Below are 26,045 nucleotides of genomic sequence, written 5' to 3' on the forward strand. Positions count from 1 at the left end.
CATCTCCAAGGGAGGCGGGTCATGGCATACGGCTGGAATCAAACCGTGGTTTCTGATTGGTCTGTGGTGCGGGGCGGGACAAAAAAAACAGTGTGATCGTTGTGATTCGTCATTCGTTTGAACAACATCCAATCAGCAACGACGTTGCCTAACGTAACATATGTAGTTCCAGTGTAGTTCTGCAAAACGAGTCAATGGGGTGCTTTTTGGATACCAGGCTAGTGTCATCCCCCCAAAAACTACAATTCTTTCAAATGGACACTTCTTTTTTTTAACAGGCTTCTAGACCTTTGCCCACCAACAGTGTAAATGACAGCTTTACAGTTTCTAGAACATGGACTGAAACCTCACCCAAATAAAAAGTGCAAATTAACAAGAGTCATTACAAATTAAACATTCTTTCAAAAAACACAACATGGGGAAAGGCAAAGGATTGTAACACTGGCAGTATCATGTTAAGGTGCCCACAAGCATCTGAATTCAGAACTTTCCATCTTATGAAGACTACCTCTGTCTTTTTTGAGATGCATGACTTCACACAGCAGCGACTGGCATTTAAAAAAGACACAGGCAAGTCTCTTCCCTCTCACTGAACAAGGGCCTCTACCAATAAAACCCATTCTTCTCATCAATTTTCAATCATCAGTTGCCACTGAAGGCACTCCTCTAAATCCAGATTCTCAAACTATGAAAACTATTCCAAATGCACAAACTAAGTAGTATTAACATACACACAAAAGGCACAACAGACAAATTCACACATGTTCACAGGCAGTGATGTTTGTCTGATCTCAATAAAAGTTCAGAAAACAGTAGAAATATTAATATAACAAAATTCCAGTGCTAAGTAACATCACATTAAGGGCTTGGGCGAGCTTGTATCGAACATGCATCGAAAAGAGGACTCACTGAGCATGTGTAAATGTCACAGACACACACGCAAGCAAATAACGCTTTGTTGGCAAGTTGTGGGTGTGCTCTGTGTAACAATGTGTGCTATATAGTGCAAAGTGTCTGCAGATGTAGTATGTGTGTACAGGACATTCTGCAATGCCTGGGGATGTCTGTGTGTGAGCTCTCAACAGTAATTTGGTTTCTATCGTGGTTAAGTATTCTACCTGTTGGGGATGTCTAACTGTGGCAGAGTGCCACCGCAGAGAAACGGACTTCGCCCTTCTCCCGTTCCATAAATTCGCGACACACAGCAGCAGCATCCTGGAGGGGAAGAAAAGGAAAACGGTTGTGCAAAGTTTGGCAAGATCACTGTGGTCCTTTTTGTGCCCAAGGCACACCAATGGACATGTAAAAGAATTCAAGGCACACCTGTATTCATACGTGTGCAAAATAGCCTCTAGAACACAATTTTTAACCCCGTAAACTTTTATTTACCAATGCCAAGTTTAACATCATATGTATGGGCTCAATTTAGTGCCAATATTATGTTGTACTTGTAAAAAGATTTTGTATTTGTAAACAAATTTTGTATTTGTAAAAAAAATATTTGTATTCGTAAAAATAATTTGTACTCGTAAAAAAAATATTTGTATTCGTAAATAAAAGATTTGTATTCGTAAAAAAAAGATTTGTATTCGTAAAAAAAAGTTTTGTATTTGTAAGCAAAATATTTTTATTCGTAAACTTTTTTGCTATATATTTTTTTTTTTGTGTTTGTAACATGTGTTAAACATGTTGTAATTGTAGAATTATATTTACAATGAACATTGTGACCAGAAAAAAACAACAGTTTGCTCGCTCGAAGATCTGTTCTACGGATTGCAAAACTTTATTTTTGGCACTCTGCACTTCCGGGTATGAGCCAATCACGTGAGGCCTTTTCCACTACCCAATCATAAAGCTCCATAGGTCTCCATGGCAACATGGCAAACGGGGTTGCCATGTTGCAACCCCAAGAGTTTTAGCTGCAACATAATTCCATTGCTCAGGAAATAAACAACGGATTACAATAATATAACATTCCCTATAATCAGTAACATGTAGGTGATACCTATGTCTATCAAATATGGTTTTATTGAAAGGTAATCAAAGGCTAGATCGAGTTTAGAAAGCAAACAGGTAATGTCAGGGGGCCTCAGTGCGGCTGCAGAGTTTGATTGAGTGTGAGACTAGGACACTCATTATCCCACATGCCATATGTCAAAATGACCGGCTTCACCGGGAATCGTGCGTGTGTATTTTGCTAAGAGATTGGTTACATAGTTTAATTGATATTAATTTATTAGTGCATTAAATTTCCCCATCCACTTTAATGGGAAAATGAAAAAACTCGATTTCAAGTATTTTTTTCTCAGAAACTGTAAGGGCTAGAGTTACAAGGCTTGGAGGGGAGGTTCATAATTTAGTCCGAAATTATCCAAAAACAAAAGTACACCAGTCGGCCTCATGGTGGTGCTATAAAAGCCCCCTTTACGTTTTGGCCTATAACTTTTGAACCGTAGGTCGTAAAATAAAAATCTTTTTTTCCCTAGATTCCTTGGGTCATGACACAACTCCCCGTATAGGCCACGCCCATTTGCGTCAGGATAGATTTTCCGCCATTTTGAATTTTCTTCAAAACACACTTTTAGCTCCTCCTCCCACATATTTTGTCCAAATTTCACAAAAATCGGTGCACATGATCTCTGGACCCATACGATAAACACCCCCAAACGGAATTTCATTCAATAAATGACTTCCAAAATTAGCGGGAGGGATTTTTACAAAAAAGGCCAAAACCGGTCAATCCCAAATTTGAATCACATGTCAAGGGTAGTTTACTCAACGAATCCCTAAAAGCATTCCCACTTTGATCCATAGGGGGCGCCACAAATGCACAAAATGTAACCGTTTGATGCAAAAACATGATTCTTTTTGGACCAATCCACTCCGTTTAAGCTACACATGATCTCTGATGACATGTGACAATGTAATTGGCTTGCACAATTAGTGGGAGGGGCCTACAAAAAATGTAAAAGCCTGTGACTTAATTTGGACTAATAAATATTTTTTATTTTATAATTCAAAAACTTTTATTATTTAATTGATATTTATTGTTAATTAAAGTTGTACAATGCAGATTCACAAATAAAACATTTTAGCAACCTCTGCTGGTCACTACCGTCACTGCATACAATTTCCGTAGTCCTCGATTACCCAGAATTACATTTGTTTTCACCGGAAGCCGGAAGCGTTTCAAAAAGCGTTCTTTTAATTGTTTTATACTATCTGCGCATCGTTTCTCTTAGCCAGTGGAGCATTAGTTACCATGAGCTGTGCTTTCTTTTTCTGTTCTTTTTCGATCTTCCAATCCTACATTCTCTTAAAATCAGCGTGAGCTTCCTTTTTGTTATTAGCGCGGTAGTTCCTGGCCAAACAGGAAACCGTTGCGGTAGTTCCTGGCCAAACAGGAAACCAGTGCATTTCCGCCTCCGTTTTCCGGCCAGATGACGTCATTTTCCCGGGAAAGTCCCCCCCGTCCACGTTCAATAGAAAATATATAAATAAAAGGCTTCCGGGGGTGAAATTCATGGAGTGGGTGTTGTGAAACTTTTGCCACTCACAAAAGATATACAATTTAACTTTAGTTTAGTTGAAAACGTTACCTAGTATGCCTTTAAATCTATTAAAAGATTGTTTAGGAGATATTTGACAGTTCCTGGGAGGATTCTACCTGGCTTTTGTTGTGTATTAATATAATAATAATAATAATTTCTCTACACTTCTAATAGCCTACATGACTCATATATGCTATTTAATGGTAATAGAAGAAATATGCCTACATATATGAGACACACAGGGCTAAATGCGTATTTGATGTGGCCTGTGTCAAATACATAAATGTGAATGAATACATATTTCTTCTATTACCATTAAATAGCATATATGAGTCATGTAGGCTATTAGAAGTGTAGAAAAATATGTAGGCCATATGTATATGCCAGCGCTGTAGTCTAGTTTTTGGCAGGATGTGATTCCCTCCAACACACATATATACAGTAGGCTATCTAATAATAATAATAACAATAAAATAATAAAGCATCACTCTTGCACTCTTAAATGGTAATAATAAATGTTCTGCATTGAAAATTACAAGCTGATGAACATGTGCTCTCTATTATTCTAGTCTCACTCTGCAGCCGCACTGAGGCGCCCGGACATTACTGACAAAATATGTGGGAGGAGGAGCTAAAAGTGTGTTTTGAAGAAAATTCAAAATGGCGGAAAATCGATCATGACGCAAATGGGCGTGGCCTATATGGGGAGTTGCGTCATGACCCAAGGAATCTAGGGAAAAATATTTTTATTTTACGACCTACGGTTCAAAAGTTAAAGGCCAAAACGTAAAGGGGGCTTTTATAGCGCCACCATGAGGCCGACTGGTGTACTTTTGTTTTTGGATAATTTCTGACTAAATTATGAACCTCCCCTCCAAGTCTTGTAACTCTAGCCCTTACAGTTTCTGAGAAAAAAATACTTGAAATCGAGTTTTTTCATTTTCCCATTAAAGTGGATGGGGAAATTTAATGCACTAATAAATTAATATCAATTAAACTATGTAACCAATCTCTTAGCAAAATACACGCGCACGATTCCCGGTGAAGCCGGTCATTTTGACATATGGCATGTGGGATAATGAGTGTCCTAGTCTCACACTCAATCAAACTCTGCAGCCGCACTGAGGCCCCCTGACATTACCTGTTTGCTTTCTAAACTCGATCTAGCCTTTGATTGCCTTTCAATAAAACCATATTTGATAGACATAGGTATCACCTACATGTTACTGATTATAGGGAATGTTATATTATTGTAATCCGTTGTTTATTTCCTGAGCAATTGAAATATGTTGCAGCTAAAACTCTTGGGGTTGCAACATGGCAACCCCGTTTGCCATGTTGCCATGGAGACCTATGGAGCTTTATGATTGGGTAGTGGAAAAGGCCTCACGTGATTGGCTCATACCCGGAAGTGCAGAGTGCCAAAAATAAAGTTTTGCAATCCGTAGAACAGATCTTCGAGCGAGCAAACTGTTGTTTTTTTCTGGTCACAATGTTCATTGTAAATCTAATTCTACAATTACAACATGTTTAACACATGTTACAAACACACAAAAAAAAAAATATAGCAAAACAGTTTAAAATCTTTTTTTTATGGACAAAATTAAATTATTTTACGAATAAAAATATTTTGCTTACAAATACAAAACTTTTTTTTACGAATACAAATCTTTTTTTTACGAATACAAATTTTTTATTTACGAATACAAATATTTTTTTTACGAGTACAAATTATTTTTACGAATACAAATATTTTTTTTACAAATACAAAATTTGTTTACAAATGCAAAATCTTTTTACAAGTACAACATAATATTGGCACTAAATTGAGCCCATACGAAAGGCCAGGCATGGAGAATGTAAACCGTCTTCGGCCATAACAAAAACGATAATGATGCAGTGCCAAAAAACATTTGTTTTGTGGAACAAAATCCAATAACTCCACAACAGGAGTGAAAGCATGTCTGCTCCCTTTCTGTTTTAATTAGTGTGAGCAGCAGACCCGCACACAGAGAAGAATTGACAAGGTATCTGCAGTGGCTCAGGAGGTAGAGTGGCCGTCTGGGAGTCGGGAGCTTCCAGGGTTGATCCCCGAATCCAGTGGCCTTGAGCAAGATACTGAACCTTCTCTCTTGCTGCCACTGGCCAGCCATCTTGGTGAATAGTTAAACAGCCTGGAGTGTAAGTCTTCCCTTGTCAGTAGGACTGGACAATATATTGATAATAATATCTTGATATGATATGACATAGGCCCAATTGTTGTCGTTTCTTGGTGCTAAAGGCTGCGTTACAGTAAAGTGGTGTAATTTTCTGAACTTAACAGACTGTTCTGGCTTTGCAATTATTTGCCTTCACCCACTTAGTTGTAGAGATTACTGATGATTTTATTTTTTTTAATCTTCATTTTTAAAATATTTTGCGGAAGCACCAATAGTCACCCCCACAATGTCGTCACAAAAGCAGTATTGAGGTTAGTCAGAAACACCATGATATCTGATTTTTACACACTGTAGGCTACTCTCCTCGACCAAGGCTCTAGCCAATGGTTATTTGTGGAGTGCGTAAGGGCATTGCTGGCACAAATGGAGGCTACGAGGTCAAGGATAATGACGGTGAAATCACACCTTAAACACTCACCCTCAGTCCCTGAGGGCTTGATTAACCACTTAAACCCATTCATTGACTGAGGTCACCCGGTCTCAGTAGCCTACTGGGCGGTGCTTCTTTCGCTCTACATTAGAAGAGTTGGGAACGTTGGGGGTTGTCACATTCTAATACAGCCCAAATACCCATTATTACCGGCCTCAGTGGCGCACCTTGCTAATCATTAGTCTCCCAATCCACTAGCATTTAGAGTCTGGGATCGACTCCCGCTTGGGACAATACTTTTTCAAACAATCGCTGACTACTTTTTTTCGCCGATAAAGTATAGTTTTGGACCGGACCATGACGGAGGCGCGCCGACTCAGCAGACCTTGAGGCCGAGGAGTCGCGCCCGAGCGCCTCCAGGCGCGAGTTCCCGCGACGACCGGCCGATGGTCTGCTAGTCGACTAAGCGCCGTCCGAGTTATGTACCGATAGGCACAGAATCGTACATGATGTTGTGGGGACTGCGTTTTCCCCAACTCGTTTCACTCAACTCGCCTGTCTCTCCCCGCACCCGCCCCCCGCTACTGAGACCGGGGGTAAAAACCACCCAGGGCTCCAATAGGCCCCCTCCATTTTCCCTCCACACCAAATCTCTTCTTCTGAAACAGCAGATCTGTAAGCTCACCAGGTGACGCAACACAGCGTGTGTGCTTGTAGAACTGCTATTTTTGCCAAGGTGTCCTCAGTGAACTCCCACAGACTTGCGTTGTTCTCTCAGTCCTTCTCCTCTTTCAACACTTTTCTCTATTCACTGCCTCAACTCTTTATTCCCTATTTAGTCCCAACAGTAATGTCTCTCTTTCTATGGTGCTGTATAAGCTCAAGACTCTCTCCTCTGTCCTAGTTTATTGCAGAGATAAACAATAAACCTATGGCACCTTCCCTGGCATGAACCCAGTAGATAAAGATAAATAGATACAGATGAAATAATTATGTTCTGTGAATACAAATGGCTGTCTTTATGTCAGTTGTCTCAGTTGGTCTGGGAAGATATAAGGCTCAGGGAGCCCGCCCTCACAAGGTCCTCTGTAAACACATCTCTCCAGACTCCACCTCACCCCCTATACTGTAGCACTCTATGTCAGTACAGTACTTCTCTATTTAGACATAGTTAATTACACTAGTTATCCAGATGTATGTTGGTTAGTTGTTCAAATACACTACATTATTTAGATAGATGTAGGTAGTTTGCTTGTCCACAGATGCTACAGTAAGTATATACTATTTAGATAGTTGTTTAGACATACGCTAGATTTGAAGTTTACGTACTTGCTACTATCTACTGTAGATACATTGTAGCACTTATATACTTTGCCGTACGACAAATCGGGGAAATAGCCTCTCACAACTGTTGTGAAGATAATGTCATGCTCAAAATAGGGATGCCAGGTTGAAAGTGGTTGATTGTTTTCTTGGCACTGTATTAGACCTTCGGGCCTGGAGGAGGCTGCTGCTGACATACCACCAGTCGGCAGTGCTGCGTAGATGGGACTCACAGTCTGGAGGAGGAGAGGACAAACAGCTGGAGACAGCTGACAGCACCACAACCACTACACATGCCCCACCTGCTATCAAACAGGTGAGTCCAGGATTGGACTGTTCAGCCATCAAAGAACTTACCACTGATGGACAGAAGTAGAAGTTGCCCTCAGATTCGATGGACAACTATAAGCAAGCAAGCGTTACTGTATGCGTTGGTGTATTACAAACACGCACGCACGCACGCACGCACGCACGCACGCACGCACGCACGGACGTACGCACGCACACACGCACGCACGCACGCACGCACGCATATAAACAGAAATAGACACACACAAAGACATATTTGTACTACTGCACAATCATGCTGACTCATGGCCAATAAAGCAAAGTATCATGCTGAAGATAGTTCACAATTTGTCTTAGTATTGTAGCTATTCTTTAATATTTCTTTGCTATGGTTGTTACAATGTTGAACGAAAACCAAAGAAGTTGACTTGTATCGAAGATTTAACAATACAAAACCTTGAATCTTACAGTATACTGTATGGCTCCCTGTTGTCAAATATAGAGGGAAAAAACGTTGCCATGCCTAGACACAGCGAGAGAACGTTGGTCACTGAGGCTTGGTAAATAGTGACCAAACCGCATGAGAAGCTAATGAGCAAGTTTATGAGGACAGACCAAGCCCCCAGAACCCAGTGGTTTCATTGAAGCCAATTGAACATGCTGGCCATTTGAGGTATTGCAGGTGTGGCCAATGTATGTGAACGAGGCCATGGGGCTTCGAGAATCTTCAGTGACGCGTTCGAGGCCCCAAATAGGCCTCGCCCATCACATTTTCCAATACGTTTCCAACCCGGAAGAAGGGTTCAAATAGGCACATGCGCTGGGTGAGCAACTCAATGCAAGTGGATGGGAGGCGATATCCGGTGCCCTCTCTATTATTTTTAACTCTATGGGACAGACAGACAGACAGACAGTTGGAAAGAGAGAGTGAAGACGTGAGACGAAGCATCACTGCGGATTCGGAACCAAGTGTCTGTTTGTTGATCCAACATGGCGACTCATGCCGTAAACAGTGTGAGATGTTGCACCATCTCAGACTTTCAGAGTCTCCACTTTGATTCTTATCCATATTTTCTGCTTCAATCTGTCCCAGTTCCAGTGTATTTTTGTTGTTGCAATCTTTACTTTCAATTTCACCCCCCCCCCTCTCTTTGACACACATATAAATCTTTTTCTTTCTCCGTCTCTCTTGAAAAATATAATGAGAATAGAGTGAGTTTGGTTTGTTGGCAAGCAAGCACATATACGCACGTGTGTGTGTGTGTGTGTGTGTGTGTGTGTGTGTGTGTGCGGGTGTGTGTGCGTGCGCGGGCGCATGCAAATGCTTCTCTGTGTGTACATGTGTGTGTGCGCATATTCTGCATAATATTCTATACTCACAGTGAGGTACACTCCATTATTGCAAGGTACCCTGTGTGTGTGTGTGTGTGTGTGTGTGTGTGTGTGTGTGTGTGTGTGTGTGTGTGTGTGTGTGTGTGTGTGTGTGTGTGTGTGTGCATGCATGCATGCATGCATGCATGCATGCGTGTGTGTGTGTGTGTGTGTGTGTGTGTGTGTGTGTGTGTGTGTGTGTGTGTGTGTGTGTGTGTGTGTGTGTGTGCATATGCATTATGTCTTAATGCTGTAGTTGTAATTCTGCAACCATCAACTTCCTCTTCTTCCAATCACTCCCTGTGGTTTCTGAGGAGTCACAGTGTGTGCTGACTGGCTTCAGGCAGGCTGTGGAGCCTGGGCCACAACACCAAGATGACACGTAAAACTCTCTCTCCATTACTGGTACACTAGTAACAATTAAACTAAACAAAGAATATGCTACCGTAGTACAGTATAGGCCTACTGCTAGTTGTCTGTGCTATACCAAGATGTTAGTTGAACTCATCCTGTTGTTCTTGCCATGTTAGCTGGCAAATGAGGGACCTGGGGTGAGTTATCAGGTAAATGCAGTTAAACCCAGCTGGTACAAAACCAACACGATGGGTCACTTGTCTTAGAGGAACAGGGTTCAAGAACCCGCAATGCAGCGCGTTGTGAGCTTGCAATTTAAAAAATGTTCTGTTGTACAACGATGTTGTGTAAATATTATGTTGTCTACAACATCCAGTTCATCTGTAGTACAGATTAACTGTAATTTACAATACAAATCTGGAATTAGTATAATAAAGATTGTTTGATTCAACACACAGCAATTCAACATCTTCTCAAGGAGTGATGCTTTAGCCGTCATCCACTTCTATGATCAGCTACATTAGTAAGCTACAACAACACACAAATGATTATACATTTTTACATCTCTTTATTGAGTTTTCCAAGTTGCATATACTTATAAAATCACTTTACAAGTTTACAACGCAAAACTGATCTCTCACCTACTGTACTCACCCACTCAGCTCGTACCCCAAGTAAGTAAGTAAGGCATGTCATTATAGGTAAAACAATTTCAACAGAATTCCCCAAATGTCGAAACCTTTCCAAAAATCACTAAACTTTTTCAAAAATCTTGAAAATAACCGATCTACAAGCTCACAGCGCCTTGCGTCGCAACACTTTGTGAGCTTGTAAATAGGCTATTTTGTCACAAACCTGGACTAAGTAGGGCTTATAGGGCTTAACTGGTTAATGGCATTACATTTCAGACTGTCCATTCAACAGCTGTAATAATAAACCAATATAATAATTACAATAGTAAAGAAAAACACACAGCAAATAAAAATGTTAATAAAATATGGAGAGGGGTAAATAAAAGGTTTCAGCATACAGCTATACACATTTTGTCTACACATTCTTGTCTTGTGTGAATTGAACCTTTCATTCCCTTTGGGTACATTTTATCTTCTCTATAGTTTTAAATGAAACATGACATCTTTCAACCATCAACCATGAGTAGCTGGAGGCTTATTGGGAAACAAGTTGTACTTCTCAGCTGAAGATATCGAAAGAGTGCTTACCCTCTTCTTTTTTCCCTCTACACTAAATCTGTTCTGTGAAAATACTTACTAAAAAAATATTAATAGCTGATCTACAATCACACAACACAGCACAATAACGTGCGTTGTGAGATTGTAGATCGGCTAATTTCGCTGAATGTTCACCTATTTTCACACACCTGTGATGACATGCCCAGAATAGGGTTTACAGTGGTTAACTAGAAAAGTTTGCTCCTCAGAGCGCAGGTCTCCACCAGGCCAGGTTGCCTACCCAGGGCTGTGGTGTAACCTGTTATAGCACCACCATGAGGCCGATTTGAATTCCTTGGCCTACTTGGGAGTGTGTCAGGGCCGGACTGGGATTCAGCCCTGGCATTTTGGTCCGAACCGGCCCACCACCCCCCGGGCCGTTTTGTCACCGGGGGGGGGGAGCGTTTCACTGTTTCAGACCTGGGCTGCACATGAACTCTGCAGCCGCACTGAGGCCCCTGCTGGAAAGCATCCCAGCCCAAACATTAACGTAACTAATAATTGGGCCGCGCGACCCAGAAATGATCGTAATAATCCTTAAACGGGAGCGAAAATATATTTTTAAAAAAATTGGGTGGCCCAGTGGCCCACTGGCCCAGCGGCCCACCGGGCATTTGCCCAGCGGCCCACCGGGCATTTGCCCGGTACGCCAAATGGCCAGTCCGCCGCTGGAGTGTGTTCAAATTTCACAGCAATTGGACACTGCGTTCATGATTTGTGGCATTTTGTGCAAAACGAGCCCCTCCCGCAAAACTTTGAAAGCCATTTGTAGCCAATCGGAATGGAATCTGAAAAATCTGACAGATAAATCTTGATCACGTGACTACAAAGATAAGGTGTACCAATTTGAGTGAGTTTTGGACAAAATCTGTAGTAGATGAAATTATTTTTTAAACCAAAATCGGCCTCATGATGGGCTTTAACAGGCCGATTTGAATAATAACTAGAAAAAGTGCTCCTCGGAGCACAGGTCTCCGCCAGGTCAGGTAGGTTATTGTGGCCAACTGGTGGCGCTATAACAGAACAGTGTGAAAAGGGTGGCATTTCTTTCTCGGGCTAGTGGGAATGTGCATGCAAGTTTTCAGGGAAATCGCACGCTGTGTTCATGATTTGAGACATTTTGTTCAAAACGGACCAATCCTGCAAACTTTGGAAGCCAACCTTAGCCAATCTGGGGGGAATATGAAATATCGGACAGATCCGTCTTGATCACATGACTATAGAGATACTGTGTACCGACTTGTGTGATGTTTGGATAAAATCTGTAGGAGTAAATGGGTTTTGCACAAATCAGCCTCCTGGTGGCGCTATAACAGGCCCATGTGAAAAATTTGGGGCAGAGGTTCTGAATTGGCATCCAGGCAGTGTGTGCACAGTTTCGCAGCGACCGGGCCAACGGTGCCAGAGATTAGCTGGTAACACACGGACAGGACAGGACACACGGACGGACACACGGACGGACGGACGGACGGACGGACGGACGGACAGGGGGTAAAACATACTCTCTCGCTATGCCTTTCGGCCTGGCGGAGACAATAAAGCAAGGTAATAAGAGTTAAAACGGCAACGTACAAATCTAAACATGAAATAAACATAAATTAAAAACAAATACCATCAAATAACATGAATAAAAACATGAAAAAGGCATACAGGGAGATTATCACGGATAAAAGAAAGAATAAAATAAACACTATGAAAAGGCCTCGACATTTAAGTAGATTTTCATAAGTGATTTAAAAGATGACACTGACTTGCTAGCCTGTTAGATCCTCAGACGGCATTCCAAAGCAAAAGCCGCATTACTCCAGGTAATGAGGCGAGTTTTAGGAACCACCCAGTAAATGGGCCCTTCACAGAGCGTGGAGTGAGATGTAAATCTCTTCTCTGTATAGAGCTAACTTACTGGAAGACCTGAATTGAGAGGAGAGGAAGAGGCTAATAACTCTGAAAATTTGTTATGAAAATGTTATTCATGACTCTGGGTTTAAAAGTTTAAAGTACAATTTACAAGTACAATTTAGGCATTTAGCAGATGCTCTTAATCCAGAGTGATTTACAGTAAGCAAGGACAGCACAAGGTAATACATCAAATGCATAGAAATAGTAATCTAGGATATAAGTTAACCAAGAACCTATCATCAGTCTAACAGTAGAATATCCCCAAAAGTCAATAATCTGTACATTGAAACTATACACACTATAGGATCAATGACCTTGATGACCTTTCATCAACAATGACCTGGCATCGGTCTACATAACATGCTATCTAAATTGTCTAAGAACAACATTGGCTGTTCTCATTCTACATTTCTGACCTTTGCCCTCATTCCACCTCATTCACTTCACTCACATCCTCCAACCAAATTTTCTCTGTTATTGCGTTAAAATGTTTAATCTCTTTCATTTCATAAGTTAATTAGCGCAGTTAAGTCAAGTTATTTTGACAGTCCTAGTTTTTATATTCCTATAATTTGTCTTAACAAATGTAATATTCAATATTCAAGTCTTATCATAATCTGACACTCACATTGGCTTCAGATATTTTCATATATTGCGCAACTTGTCCTGCCCAGTCGACCAACATCACTCTCTCTTTCACACATTTCCTGGTCTTTGGAGCTGGCATTCATCATGGTTCTATTGGCAGGAGAACCACAGGGTTCTGACTGTGTCTTGATCCTCTTGGTCCACATTTCAGAAGAGAACTCGACGGTCTCCGCCAGGTCAGGCCCGGCGCCACGGGGGGGCCTGAGGGGGCCTGGCACCCTCAGTTTCAAATTGTGCCCCCTTTATTTAGAAAGAAAGAGTGCGCGAAAGAGTGTGCGCGAAAGAGTGTGCGCGCCCGTGCGCGCGTGCGACTGGTGTGCACCCTCAGTCATTTCATCCTGGCGCCGGGCCTGCGCCAGGTCAGGTAGGTTATTGTGGGCCAGCAATGTTCGGAATTCGCCAATCAGGATGGAATATGAAAAATCAGACGGATTCGTCTTGATCACTTGACTATAGAGATCATGTGTACCGATTTGCGTGCATTTTCAATAAAATCTGGGAGTAATATATATATATATATATATATATATATTTTTTTTACATAAGTCGGCCTCCTGGTGGAAATATAAAATGTGAAAAATGCAGGGCAAAGGTTTTTCCTTGGCCTCTAGGTAAAAACACTAATTGGCCTGTTATAGCGCCACCATGAGGCTGATTTAAAAAAAAATGAGGCATTTTGTTCAAAACGGAGCACTCCTGCAAACTTTGGAAGCCAATCTTAGACAATCAGGATGGAATATGAAAAGTCCAGTTTCGTGTAATGACTATAGAGATACTGTGTACCGATTTGCTGGATTTTTTTGACAAAATCTGTAGGAGCACTGTCAAAAAATGTGTTTGGCAAAAAGCGACCTCCTGGTGGCGCTATAACAGACCCATGTGAAAAATGTAGGGTTCTGCTCTGGCATCCAGGGATCTCTCACACACACACACACACACACACACACTCTCGCCATGCTTTTCGGCCTGGCGGAGACAATAAAGACAGCCTTGTCACCTAGTATGTAGGGAAGAGCATGGATGAATGGAAAATAAAGACCAGTTGAATGATAAATCTAACAAAACCAGGAGCACATGGGAGCGACAAAACATACAGAGCTGGGAAGCTAAATGATCTGTCCAGAGCAACCAGGTGAATCTCCTCATGCTAACGACGTCCACGCTGCTGCCTCTTCCTGAAAGGAATAGGAATAGGAGCATCACAACCAACACAACAACCAATCAATTGTGGAAAAGTGGTGATTATGAGGTCATACTTATGAGGTTGTGCTGTAGATGGTATCATAACATCATAAGTATCCTGATTCATAGTGGCTGGTTGGAGACTCTGATAGGTGGAGTCTGGACCTGTGGTGTGTGGACCTCCACGCTGCTGTCTCTTCCTGGAAGGAGACGAGAGCACAAGCAGTAGGACAGTAGAGTAGAAAGAGAGGCAGCATTCAACCAAGACAACAATAATCAACTAGAAAAAGTGCTCCTCGGAGCACAGGTCTCCGCCAGGTCAGGTAGGCTATTGTGGCCTCCTGGTGGCGCTATAATAGGCCAATGTGAAAAGGGTGCCATTTGTTCTTAGGCCTTGCATGACAATTGGACCCTGACTGCATTCATGATTTGAGGCATTTTGTTAAAAACACTTGTTTTGCTAAATTAGACCTGCTGGTGGCGCTATAACAGGCCAATGTTAAAAGGGTGGCATTTGTTCCTCAACATAGTGTGAATGTGCGTGCAAACTCAAAGTTTGACCGCAATCGGACGGTGCGTTCATGATTTGCGGAATTTTGTTCAAAACAAGCCAATAATGCAAACTTTAGATGTCAATCTTAGCCAATCAGGATAGAATATGAAAAATCAAACACATCCGTCTTGATCACATGACTATAGAGATCATGTGTACCGATTTGCGTGGAATTTGGATACAATTGGAAGGAGTAGTATAAAATAATGTGTTTTACATAAGTCGACCTCCTGGTGGCGCTATAAAAGGCAGATTTGAAAAATGCAGGGCAGTGGTTTTTTGTTGGCCTCTTGGGAGTGTGCATACAAAGTTTTACACAGATTGGTGCAGTTATAGGTAAAAACATGAATCGGCCTGTTATAGCGCCACCATGAGGCTGATTGGAAAATTTTCAAGTGGCATTTCTTCCTCGGCCTAATGGGAATGTGCGTGCAAAATTTCACGGAAATTGCATGCTGTGTTCATGATTTGAGGCATTTTGTTTAAAACAGAGCACTCCTGCAAACTTTGGAAGACATTTTAGCCAATCAAAAAAATCTGAAAGACCTGTTTCGTTTAATGACTTTAGAGATACTGTGTAGCGATTTGCGTGATTTTTGGACAAAATCTGTAGGAGTACTGTCAAAAAATATGTTTTGCACAAATCGGCCTCCTGGTGGCGCTATAAAAGGTTCATGAGAAATATTTGGGGCAGAGGTTCTGAATTGGCATCCAGGGAGTGTGTGTGCACAGTTTCGCTGCGACCGGGCCAACGGTGCCTGAGATTAGCTGCAGACAGATGGACGGACGGACACACACACACACGGACACACGGACCGACAGGGTGAAAAACATACTCTCTCGCCATGCCTTTCGGCCTGGCGGAGACAATAATAATAATTGTGAATTGGCAGCGGTTCTTCCTTGGCCTACTGGGAGTGTGCATGCAAAGTTTCATGCCGATCGGTCCAGCGGTGCCCGAGATTAGCTGTTTACGTATTCCAAAACAGAGGTGCTTTCTAACTCAAAATGCTTTCCGAATTGCAACCAGACCCTTAGCGTCGGAGTTACAGGAATATTGGCTGAACTGCCAGTGGAGCCTTGTAAAGCAGAGGAAGCTAATGGGAAGGTATGAAAGTTATTAGACTCTGCTTCAACCCAGTCTGCCACATTTTCCTCAGAAACCTTGACCCCAAAAATTACCTTTTGAATATTACTAGCCCAGTAATAATACAAGGACATTTTCCTTCCTTCTTAAGAAATGCCACCTGACACGTGGCTGCTTATTGTTCCATATACTGTACATTTGTAGAAAATACTATAAATCAGAGCACATTTCTTTGGAATAAATATTGGAATGTTTTGGAAGATATGCTAGAATTATAGGGACTACTGTATGTCAGGAATGCGGAATGACTGAACCCAAAATGCAGAACCACAAGCAGAATAGTTTCAATTCACGGATTTATTAAGGCAGTAATTTAGCTTACAGCAAAGACGAAGTAAATCAAGCAGTAAACAGGAAGTGCAAACCTTATAGAAACACAAGTCAGCGGACAAGACTCTCCAAGGCAGCGCACAAGAATGACAATGTATGTACTGACAATGACTGTGTGGAATGAGTCCAGTTTTATAGGCAGCAGGGTGATTAGGGAAGTGTTCACAGGTTGGTCAAGGGCAGGGCACTGCTGGGCTGATGAGGGAGTGGGGACAGGTGTGTAACTAGGACAGAGAGCAGGAATGGAAAGTGGGAGTGGCCGAAGTGGTGACACGGTCTGTGGAGAGGCAGACCGTGACAGACTATGCACATTTTATTCAAATTCATGCAACCAGCTACTGATAGGGGTAGGGTGTGCCAACGTTCTAAACCAAATAATAATGTAAATATTTTAATATCCTTTAAACTAATTTGAATACATTCTACTTTATTACTATAATACATTATATACAGAGTGAACGTCATGAATCATCAAAAGGATCTTGAAGCCACCAAACAAGAATGGAATAGTGTGGCAGGACTTACAAAAGCCTCTGCCATACAACCTTAAATGAAAGAGAATACAGCTAATGTCATAGCTCCATTATGGTTTGTAATTTTCACAAGCAATAATGGTGAAAGCTATGAAAAGTAAACGAGCATCATTACTGCGTTCCCTGCTGAGGGCTGTACAATCAAGTGCTAATAGCATTTCATACTATGATACAACAACAAAAAACATAATAAAGACATGTTATGTTTGTAATCATCCAAACTGGTCGCTACATTGGTGAAATGCAGTCCTGAAATCCTACAGTCTGATCTAAGCATCTCAACATGTAAAACCTTCATTTCAATGTCTTCATTTCAGAGTCAGTCCTGGATTGAAAACAGCAGCCAGAGGCACACCATTTAGTCAATCATGACTGAGATACTGGCCTTCGCTGACATCTTTAACCTCTCCCTCTCCCAGGCTGTGGTCCCTGCAGGGTTCAAAATGTCAACCATTGTGCCCATTCCCAAAAAGGCCAAAGTGACATGCCTGAACGACTGGAGACCTGTCGCTCTCACCCCGATCGTCAGCAAGTGCTTCGAGAAACTGGTGAGGGAATACATCAGCTCCACGCTACCTGCCACACTGGATCCGTGGCAGTATGCATACCGCAAAAACAGATCCACCGACGACGCTATTGCCATGGCTCTCCACACCGTCCTCTCGCACATGGACAACAAGCTGCTGAAGGACAAATATGTACGTATGCTGTTCGTGGACTACAGCTCAGCATTCAACACCATTGTCCCAGCAATACTTGACAAAAAGCTCAGAGACCTAGGGCTACACCCAAGCATGTGCGACTGGATACAGGACTTCTTGTCCAACCGACATCAGGTGGTGAGAATGGGCAGCATCACATCCGACCCCCTGACCCTCAACACCGGAGCACCCCAGGGATGCGTGCTGAGCCCTCTCCTCTACTCCCTGTACACGTATGACTGCATAGCCACACATGTCTCCAACACCATCATAAAGTACGCGGACGACACGACAGTGATAGGCCGAATCGTCAACAACGACGAGTCTGACTATAGAGAGGAGATCAACTCACTGGCACTCTGGTGCCGGGAGAACAACCTCTCTCTTAACGTCGACAAGACCAAAGAACTGATCGTGGACTTCAGGAGGCCGCGGAGAGACCATGCGCCCATCCTCATCGACGGTGCTGCAGTGGAAAGGGTCAGCGAGTTCAAGTTCCTCGGAGTACACATCGAGGAGGACCTCAAATGGGAGACGCACACCACACACGTGAGGAAAAAGGCTCAGCAGCGACTGTACTGGCTCCGCCGCCTGAAGAAGCTCGGAGTAGGACGTCGCATCCTCAGGCTGTATTACAACAGTTCTGTTGAAGGCATCCTAACAGGCTGTGTCACGGCCTGGTACGGGAACTGCACTGCCCGAGAAAAGATCAGCCTACAGCGAGTAGTGCGATCGGCAGAGCGAATAATGGGAGACGAGCTCCCAGCGCTCCAGGAACTGTACAAAAAGCGGTGCGTGGTCAAAGCCAAGCGCATCATCAAGGACAAGCACCACCCAAGTCACAGACTGTTCAAACCCCTACAACGACCGCGACCGGGCAAGGGGCTCTACCGCAGTATCAAGAGTTCCACCACCAGGTTCTGGTGCAGTTTTAATCCGGCTGCTGTCAGGATGCTGAATGAGGCATAATAAGCCTTGTTCAGCAGCCTGACAGCAGGCGGTGCAAAACTTTTCTGGCTCTTCCTGAACACACCTGTGGATTATACCAGGGACAATGACTTTGTGTTGCACTCCCTCATGGAGCTACTTGCGGATTATACTAGGGTCAGTCCACCCTAGGTGGACACGCACTGACCTTTTGCACCTTAATCCCATGTATAACACACTGACTTTTTTTGTCTTTTTTATTGTGCTCTTTTTTTTCTCTAAGCACCTTAACGTCCATATGTATATCATGCACAGTATAAGTATAACATGCACAGTATACATACATTGCTGCTATGCTCAGGCACCTTAGTTTTTTATTATCTCAGGTACTTTGTAAATATGTAGATAACTTGTCTGGCCTTCTGTTGCTCTCTTGTTTTGATCTCCTTCCCACTTGCCCCCCACCCCTCTTCTTCCCCCCCCCCCCTCTTCTTTCTATGGAAATTAACGTTGCGATGGGAACGATGTACAAAAACGAATTTCACCCACTTTTTTACCTTGTAAACCTGTGATGTGACAATAAAACTGATTCTGATTCTGATTCTGATGTGGGCCAAAGTTCAGTTGCTGAGTTCCTCCTCACAATGTCTTTCTGGAACAGGCTATGTCTTGTAGAATGCTTTTGGTTTGGGGCTGACAAATAAAAGCAGAATTTGAGGTGAGTGCACAGAAGAAAATCATGGCAGCAAAATAAAATAATGATAAGGTCGTGGCTCCTGAACCGGTGCCCAATTTCTACGAGCTCAGAATTGCGGTCATGCAATCTCAGTGGCTAACCGGCTAACCGCTGTCCCAGATGCATGGCCTGACCTTAACCACACCGAACCCATACGCCATACCTAAACTTAACTATCTCTAACCTAATGCCTAAAACAACATTTTGTCGTTATACCTGATGCTACAGTACAGTAGGTCATCTATAAATGTAATAATAATAATAAATAGAAGGTACTGTTCCTGAAGAAACAGTGTGGGATCGCTAAGAATGTTGATGGTATTGAGTATTGATAGTGTTAGTAGAGTTAAAGGTTTGAAAGGTTTAAAGGTTTGAAAGGTTTTAAAGGTTCTAAAGCTTTGAAAGGTTCTAAAGGTTTGAAAGGTTTGAAAGGTTTAAGAGGTTTGAAAGGTTTAAGAGGTTCTAAAGGTTTGAAAGGTTCTATAGGTTTGAAAGGTTTGAAAGGTTTGAAAGGTTTGAAAGGTTTGAAAGGTTTGAAAGGTTTGAAAGGTTTAAGAGGTTCTAAAGGTTTGAAAGGTTCTAAAGGTTCTAAAGATGTAAAAGGTTTTAAAGGTTCTTAAGGTTTGAAAGGTTCTAAAGGTTCTAAAGGTTCTAAAGGTTCGAAAGGTTTAAAAGTACAAATTATTAAAAAAATTCTAATGGTAGCCGACATGCCCTAAGTAGGCCAAACGTTGTAGAGTTGGAACAGAGTTTGTAGCTAAAATAATGAAGGACTAGTTTGCCGTCAAAAAACGAAAATAATTGATTTTTGGGCAATTGAAAGTGAAATATCTCTAAAAGTACAACTTATTAAAAAAATTCTAATGATAGCCAATATGTCCTAAGTAGGCTGAACGTTATAGAGTTGGAACGGAGTTTCTAGCTAAAAGTATGAATTTCCCCATTGAAATGAATGCGAGTTTTTTAGCAGTAAAAAGTGAAATATCTCTAAAAGTACAAATGATTTCAAAAATTCTAATGGTAGCCAATATGTCCTAAGTAGGCTGAACGTTATAGAGTTGGAACGGAGTTTCTAGCTAAAAGTATGAATTTCTCCATTGAAATGAATGGGAGTTTTTTAGCAGTAAAAAGTGAAATATCTCTAAAAGTACAAATGATTTCAAATATTCTAATGGTAGCCAATATGTCCTAAGTTGGCTGAACGTTATAGAGTTGGAACGGAGTTTCTAGCTAAAAGTATGAATTTCTCCATTGAAATGAATGGGAGTTTTTTAGAAGTAAAAAGTGAAATATCTCTAAAAGTACAAATGATTTCAAAAATTCTAATGGTAGCCAATATGTCCTAAGTACATGGGGGGAACATTATAGAGTTGGAACGGAGTTTCTAGCTAAAAGTATGAATTTCTCCATTGAAATGAATGGGAGTTTTTTAGAAGTAAAAAGTGAAATATCTCTAAAAGTACAAATGATTAAAAAAATTCTAATGGTAGCCAATATGTCCTAAGTAGGCTGAACGTTATAGAGTTGGAACGGAGTTTCTAGCTAAAAGTATGAATTTCTCCATTGAAATGAATGGGAGTTTTTTAGAAGTAAAAAGTGAAATATCTCTAAAAGTACAAATGATTTCAAATATTCTAATGGTAGCCAATATGTCCTAAGTAGGCTGAACGTTATAGAGTTGGAACAGAGTTTCTAGCTAAAAGTATGAATTTCTCCATTGAAATGAATGGGAGTTTTTTAGAAGTAAAAAGTGAAATATCTCTAAAAGTACAAATGATTTCAAAAATTCAAATGGTAGCCGATATGTCCTAAGTAGGCCGAACGTTGTAGAGTTGGAATGGAGTTTGTAGCTAAAAGTATGAAGGACTAGTTAGCCGTCAAAAAACGGTGGGAAGATATAATAATAACTAGAAAGTACTGTTCCTGAAGAAACAGTGTGGGATCGCTAAGAATGTTGATGGTATTCTAAAGGTTTGAAAGGTTTGCAAGGTTTAAGAGGTTTGAAAGGTTTGAAAGGTTTAAGAGGTTCTAAAGGTTTGAAAGGTTCTAAAGCTTTGAATGGTTCTAAAGGTTTGAAAGGTTTGAAAGGTTTGAAAGGTTTGAAAGGTTTAAGAGGTTCTAAAGGTTTGAAAGGTTTAAGAGGTTCTAAAGGTTTGAAAGGTTCTAAAGGTTCTAAAGGTTTGAAAGGTTTGAAAGGTTTAAGAGGTTCTAAAGGTTTAAGAGGTTCTAAAGGTTTGAAAGGTTCTAAAGGGTATTTACTTTAAATTCTTTTTAGTCACTTTATTTACTTTAAAGTATTTTTTACTAATTTTTACAACTTTTAAGTATTTTTACTATTTCTTTTTCAACTTTTAAGTATTTTTACTCATGTTGAGTACTTTTAAGTATTTTTACTCAGTATAAGTACTCTTAAGTATTTTTAATCAAGGTACTTTAAAGTATTTTTAGTCACTTTATTTACTTTAAAGTAGCTTTTACTCTTTTTTACAACTTTTAAGTATTTTTACTCTTTTTATCAACTTTTAAGTATTTTTACTATTTCTTTCAACTTTTAAGTATTTTTACTATTTAAAAAGTGAAATATCTCTAAAAGTACAAATTATTTCAAAAAATTCTAATGGTAGCCAATATGTCCTAAGTAGGCTGAACGTTATAGAGTTGGAACGGAGTTTCTATCTAAAAGTATGAATTTCTCCATTGAAATGAATGGGAGTTTTTTAGAAGTAAAAAGTGAAATATCTCTAAAAGTACAAATTATTTCAAAAATTCAAATGGTAGCCGACATGTCCTGAGTAGGCCGAACGTTGAAGAGTTGGAACGGAGTTTGTAGCTAAAAGTATGAAGGACTAGTTAGCCGTCAAAAAACGGTGGTGAAGATAACAGTAGTGTGATCGCTTTAGCGATCCCACAACTAGAAGGTACTGTTCCTGAAGAAACAGTGTGGGATCGCTAAGAATGTTGCTGGTATTGAGTATTGATAGTGTTAGTAGTGTTGAAGGTTTGAAACGTTCTAAAGGTTTGAAAAGTTCTAAAGGTTTGAAAGGTTCTAAAGGGTTGAAAGGTTCTAAAGGTTTGAAAGGTTTGAAGGGTTTGAAGGGTTTGAAAGGTTTGAAAGGTTTGAAAGGTTCTAAAGGTTCTAAAGGTTTGAAAGGTTCTAAAGGTTTGAAAGGTTTGAAAGGTTCTAAAGGTTTGAAAGGTTTGAAAGGTTTGAAAGGTTTAAGAGGTTCTAAAGGTTTGAAAGGTTCTAAAGGTTTGAAAGGTTTGAAAGGTTTGAAAGGTTCTAAAGGTTTGAAAGGTTCTAAAGGTTCTAAAGGTTTGAAAGGTTTGAAAGGTTTGAAAGGTTCTAAAGGTTTGAAAGGTTTAAGAGGTTCTAAAGGTTTGAAAGGTTCTAAAGGTTCTAAAGGTTCTAAAGGTTTGAAAGGTTTGAAAGGTTTGAAAGGTTTAAGAGGTTCTAAAGGTTTAAGAGGTTCTAAAGGTTTGAAAGGTTCTAAAGGGTATTTACTTTAAATTATTTTTAGTCACTTTATTTACTTTAAAGTATTTTTTTCTAATTTTTACAACTTTTAAGTATTTTTACTCTTTTTATCAACTTTTAAGTATTTTTACTATTTTTTTCAACTTTTAAGTATTTTTACTCATTTTGAGTACTTTTAAGTATTTTTACTCAATATAAGTACTCTTAAGTATTTTTACTCAAGGTATTTACTTTAAAGTGTTTTTAGTCACTTTATTGTGGGATCGCTAAAGCGATCACACTAATGTTATTGCCACTATTTATTATTATTCCGCCCGTTTTTTGGCGGCTAACTAGTCCTTCATACTTTTAGCTACAAACTCCATTCCAACTCTACAACGTTCGGCCTACTTAGGACATATCGGCTACCATTTGAATTTTTGAAATCATTTGTACTTTTAGAGATATTTCACTTTTTACTTCTAAAAAACTCCCATTCATTTCAATGGAGAAATTCATACTTTTAGCTAGAAACTCCGTTCCAACTCTACAACGTTCGGCCTACTTAGGACATATTGGCTACCATTTGAATTTTTGAAATAATTTGTACTTTTAGAGATATTTCACTTTTTAAATAGTCAAAATACTTAAAAGTTGATAAAAAAGAGTAAAAATACTTAAAAGTTGTAAAAATTTGTAAAAGCTACTTTAAAGTAAATAAAGTGACTAAAAATACTTTAAAGTAAATACCTTGAGTAAAAATACTTAAGAGTACTTATATTGAGTAAAAATACTTAAAAGTACTCAAAATGAGTAAAAATACTTAAAAGTTGAAAAAAATAGTAAAAATACTTAAAAGTTGATAAAAAGAGTAAAAATACTTAAAACTTGTAAAAATTAGAAAAAAATACTTTAAAGTAAATAAAGTGACTAAAAATAATTTAAAGTAAATACCCTTTAGAACCTTTCAAACCTTTAGAACCTCTTAAACCTTTAGAACCTCTTAAACCACCTTTCAAACCTTTAGAACCTTTCAAACCTTTAGAACCTTTAGAACCTTTCAAACCTTTCAAACCTTTCAAACCTTTCAAACCTTTCAAACCTTTCAAACCTTTCAAACCTTTAGAACCTTTAGAACCTTTAGAACCTTTCAAACCCTTCAAACCTTTCAAACCTTTAGAACCTTTCAACCCTTTAGAACCTTTCAAACCTTTAGAACTTTTCAAACCTTTAGAACCTTTCAAACCTTCAACACTACTAACACTATCAATACTCAATACCAGCAACATTCTTAGCGATCCCACACTGTTTCTTCAGGAACAGTACCTTCTAGTTGTGGGATCGCTAAAGCGATCACACTAATGTTATTGCCACTATTTATTATTATTCCGCCCGTTTTTTGGCGGCTAACTAGTCCTTCATACTTTTAGCTACAAACTCCATTCCAACTCTACAACGTTCGGCCTACTTAGGACATATCGGCTACCATTTGAATTTTTGAAATCATTTGTACTTTTAGAGATATTTCACTTTTTACTTCTAAAAAACTCCCATTCATTTCAATGGAGAAATTCATACTTTTAGCTAGAAACTCCGTTCCAACTCTACAACGTTCGGCCTACTTAGGACATATTGGCTACCATTTGAATTTTTGAAATAATTTGTACTTTTAGAGATATTTCACTTTTTAAATAGTCAAAATACTTAAAAGTTGATAAAAAAGAGTAAAAATACTTAAAAGTTGTAAAAATTTGTAAAAGCTACTTTAAAGTAAATAAAGTGACTAAAAATACTTTAAAGTAAATACCTTGAGTAAAAATACTTAAGAGTACTTATATTGAGTAAAAATACTTAAAAGTACTCAAAATGAGTAAAAATACTTAAAAGTTGAAAAAAATAGTAAAAATACTTAAAAGTTGATAAAAAGAGTAAAAATACTTAAAACTTGTAAAAATGAGTAAAAAATACTTTAAAGTAAATAAAGTGACTAAAAATAATTTTAAGTAAATACCCTTTAGAACCTTTAGAACCTCTTAAACCTTTAGAACCTCTTAAACCTTTCAAACCTTTCAAACCTTTCAAACCTTTAGAACCTTTAGAACCTCTTAAACCTTTCAAACCTTTCAAACCTTTCAAACCTTTCAAACCTTTCAAACCTTTCAAACCTTTCAAACCTTTCAAACCTTTAGAACCTTTCAAACCTTTCAAACCTTTAAACCTTTAACTCTACTAACACTATCAATACTCAATACCATCAACATTCTTAGCGATCCCACACTGTTTCTTCAGGAACAGTACCTTCTAGTTTACTTTAAAGTAGCTTTTACACATTTTTACAACTTTTAAGTATTTTTACTCTTTATCAACTTTTAAGTATTTTTACTATTTAAAAAGTGAAATATCTCTAAAAGTACAAATTATTTCAAAAATTCAAATGGTAGCCAATATGTCCTAAGTAGGCTGAACGTTATAGAGTTGGAACGGAGTTTCTAGCTAAAAGTATGAATTTCTCCATTGAAATGAATGGGAGTTTTTTAGAAGTAAAAAGTGAAATATCTCTAAAAGTACAAATGATTTCAAAAATTCAAATGGTAGCCGACATGTCCTGAGTAGGCCGAACGTTGAAGAGTTGGAACGGAGTTTGTAGCTAAAAGTATGAAGGACTAGTTAGCCGCCAAAAAACGGCGGGAATATGGAATAAATAGTGGCAATAACATTAGTGTGATCGCTTTAGCGATCCCACAATAATGGCAATAACAGTAGTGTGATCGCTTTAGCGATCCCACAATAATATATAGTGGCAATAACATTAGTGTGATCGCTTTAGCGATCCCACAATAAATAGTGGCAATAACATTAGTGTGATCGCTTTAGCGATCCCACAAATAGTGGCAATAACATTAGTGTGATCGCTTTAGCGATCCCACAACTAGAAAGTACTGTTCCTGAAGAAACAGTGTGGGATCGCTAAGAATGTTGTTGGCTTGAGTACTGATAGTTTTATAAGTGTTAAAGTGTTAAAGTATTAGTAGTGTGAAAGGTTTAAGGTTTAAGGTTCTAAAGGTTTGAAAGGTTTGAAAGGTTTGAAAGGTTTGAAAGGTTTGAAAGGTTTGAAAGGTTTAAGGTTCTAAAGGTTTGAAAGGTTTAAGGTTCTAAAGGTTTGAAAGGTTCTAAAGGTTCTAAAGGTCAACGTTCTAAAGGTTTTAAAGGTTTGAAAGGTGTTAAAGTGT

At 39.6% G+C, this 26,045-nt stretch overlaps 2 protein-coding genes across 4 annotated transcripts in view; both read right to left on the reverse strand.

Moving 5' to 3' along the window:
- Nucleotides 1-237: 237 nt before the first annotated feature.
- Nucleotides 238-26,045, reverse strand: part of LOC308095751 (ubiquitin carboxyl-terminal hydrolase isozyme L1-like) — a gene marked incomplete at its 5' end in the record, with an annotated part of 54,075 nt that continues 28,267 nt past the window's right edge. Inside the window, one exon of the mRNA XM_080442793.1 lies at nucleotides 238-1,215. Within this exon, the coding sequence (XP_080298919.1) occupies nucleotides 1,132-1,215 (84 nt within the window). The 3' untranslated portion in view covers nucleotides 238-1,131. The remainder of the gene's footprint in view (nucleotides 1,216-26,045) is intronic.
- LOC308073922 (T-cell surface glycoprotein CD4-like) overlaps nucleotides 10,141-26,045 on the reverse strand; it is a 28,265-nt gene continuing 12,360 nt past the window's right edge. The window contains exons 11-12 of one of the 3 annotated variants that reach the window (XM_080413199.1): nucleotides 14,509-14,634; nucleotides 10,141-14,427 (exon numbers count right to left, since the gene is read on the reverse strand). In XM_080413199.1, coding sequence (XP_080269325.1) covers nucleotides 14,400-14,427; nucleotides 14,509-14,634 — 154 coding nt within the window. In that variant the 3' untranslated portion in view covers nucleotides 10,141-14,399. Of the gene's footprint in view, nucleotides 14,635-19,228; nucleotides 19,319-26,045 lie in introns of those variants that run through there. The other 2 variants (XM_080413198.1, XM_080413200.1) reach the window with 2 other exon arrangements.

The sequence above is a fragment of the Gymnoscopelus braueri genome (genome assembly GCF_963280865.1).
Source record: "Gymnoscopelus braueri genome assembly, chromosome: 2".
In the NCBI taxonomy this organism is placed as follows: domain Eukaryota; kingdom Metazoa; phylum Chordata; class Actinopteri; order Myctophiformes; family Myctophidae; genus Gymnoscopelus; species Gymnoscopelus braueri.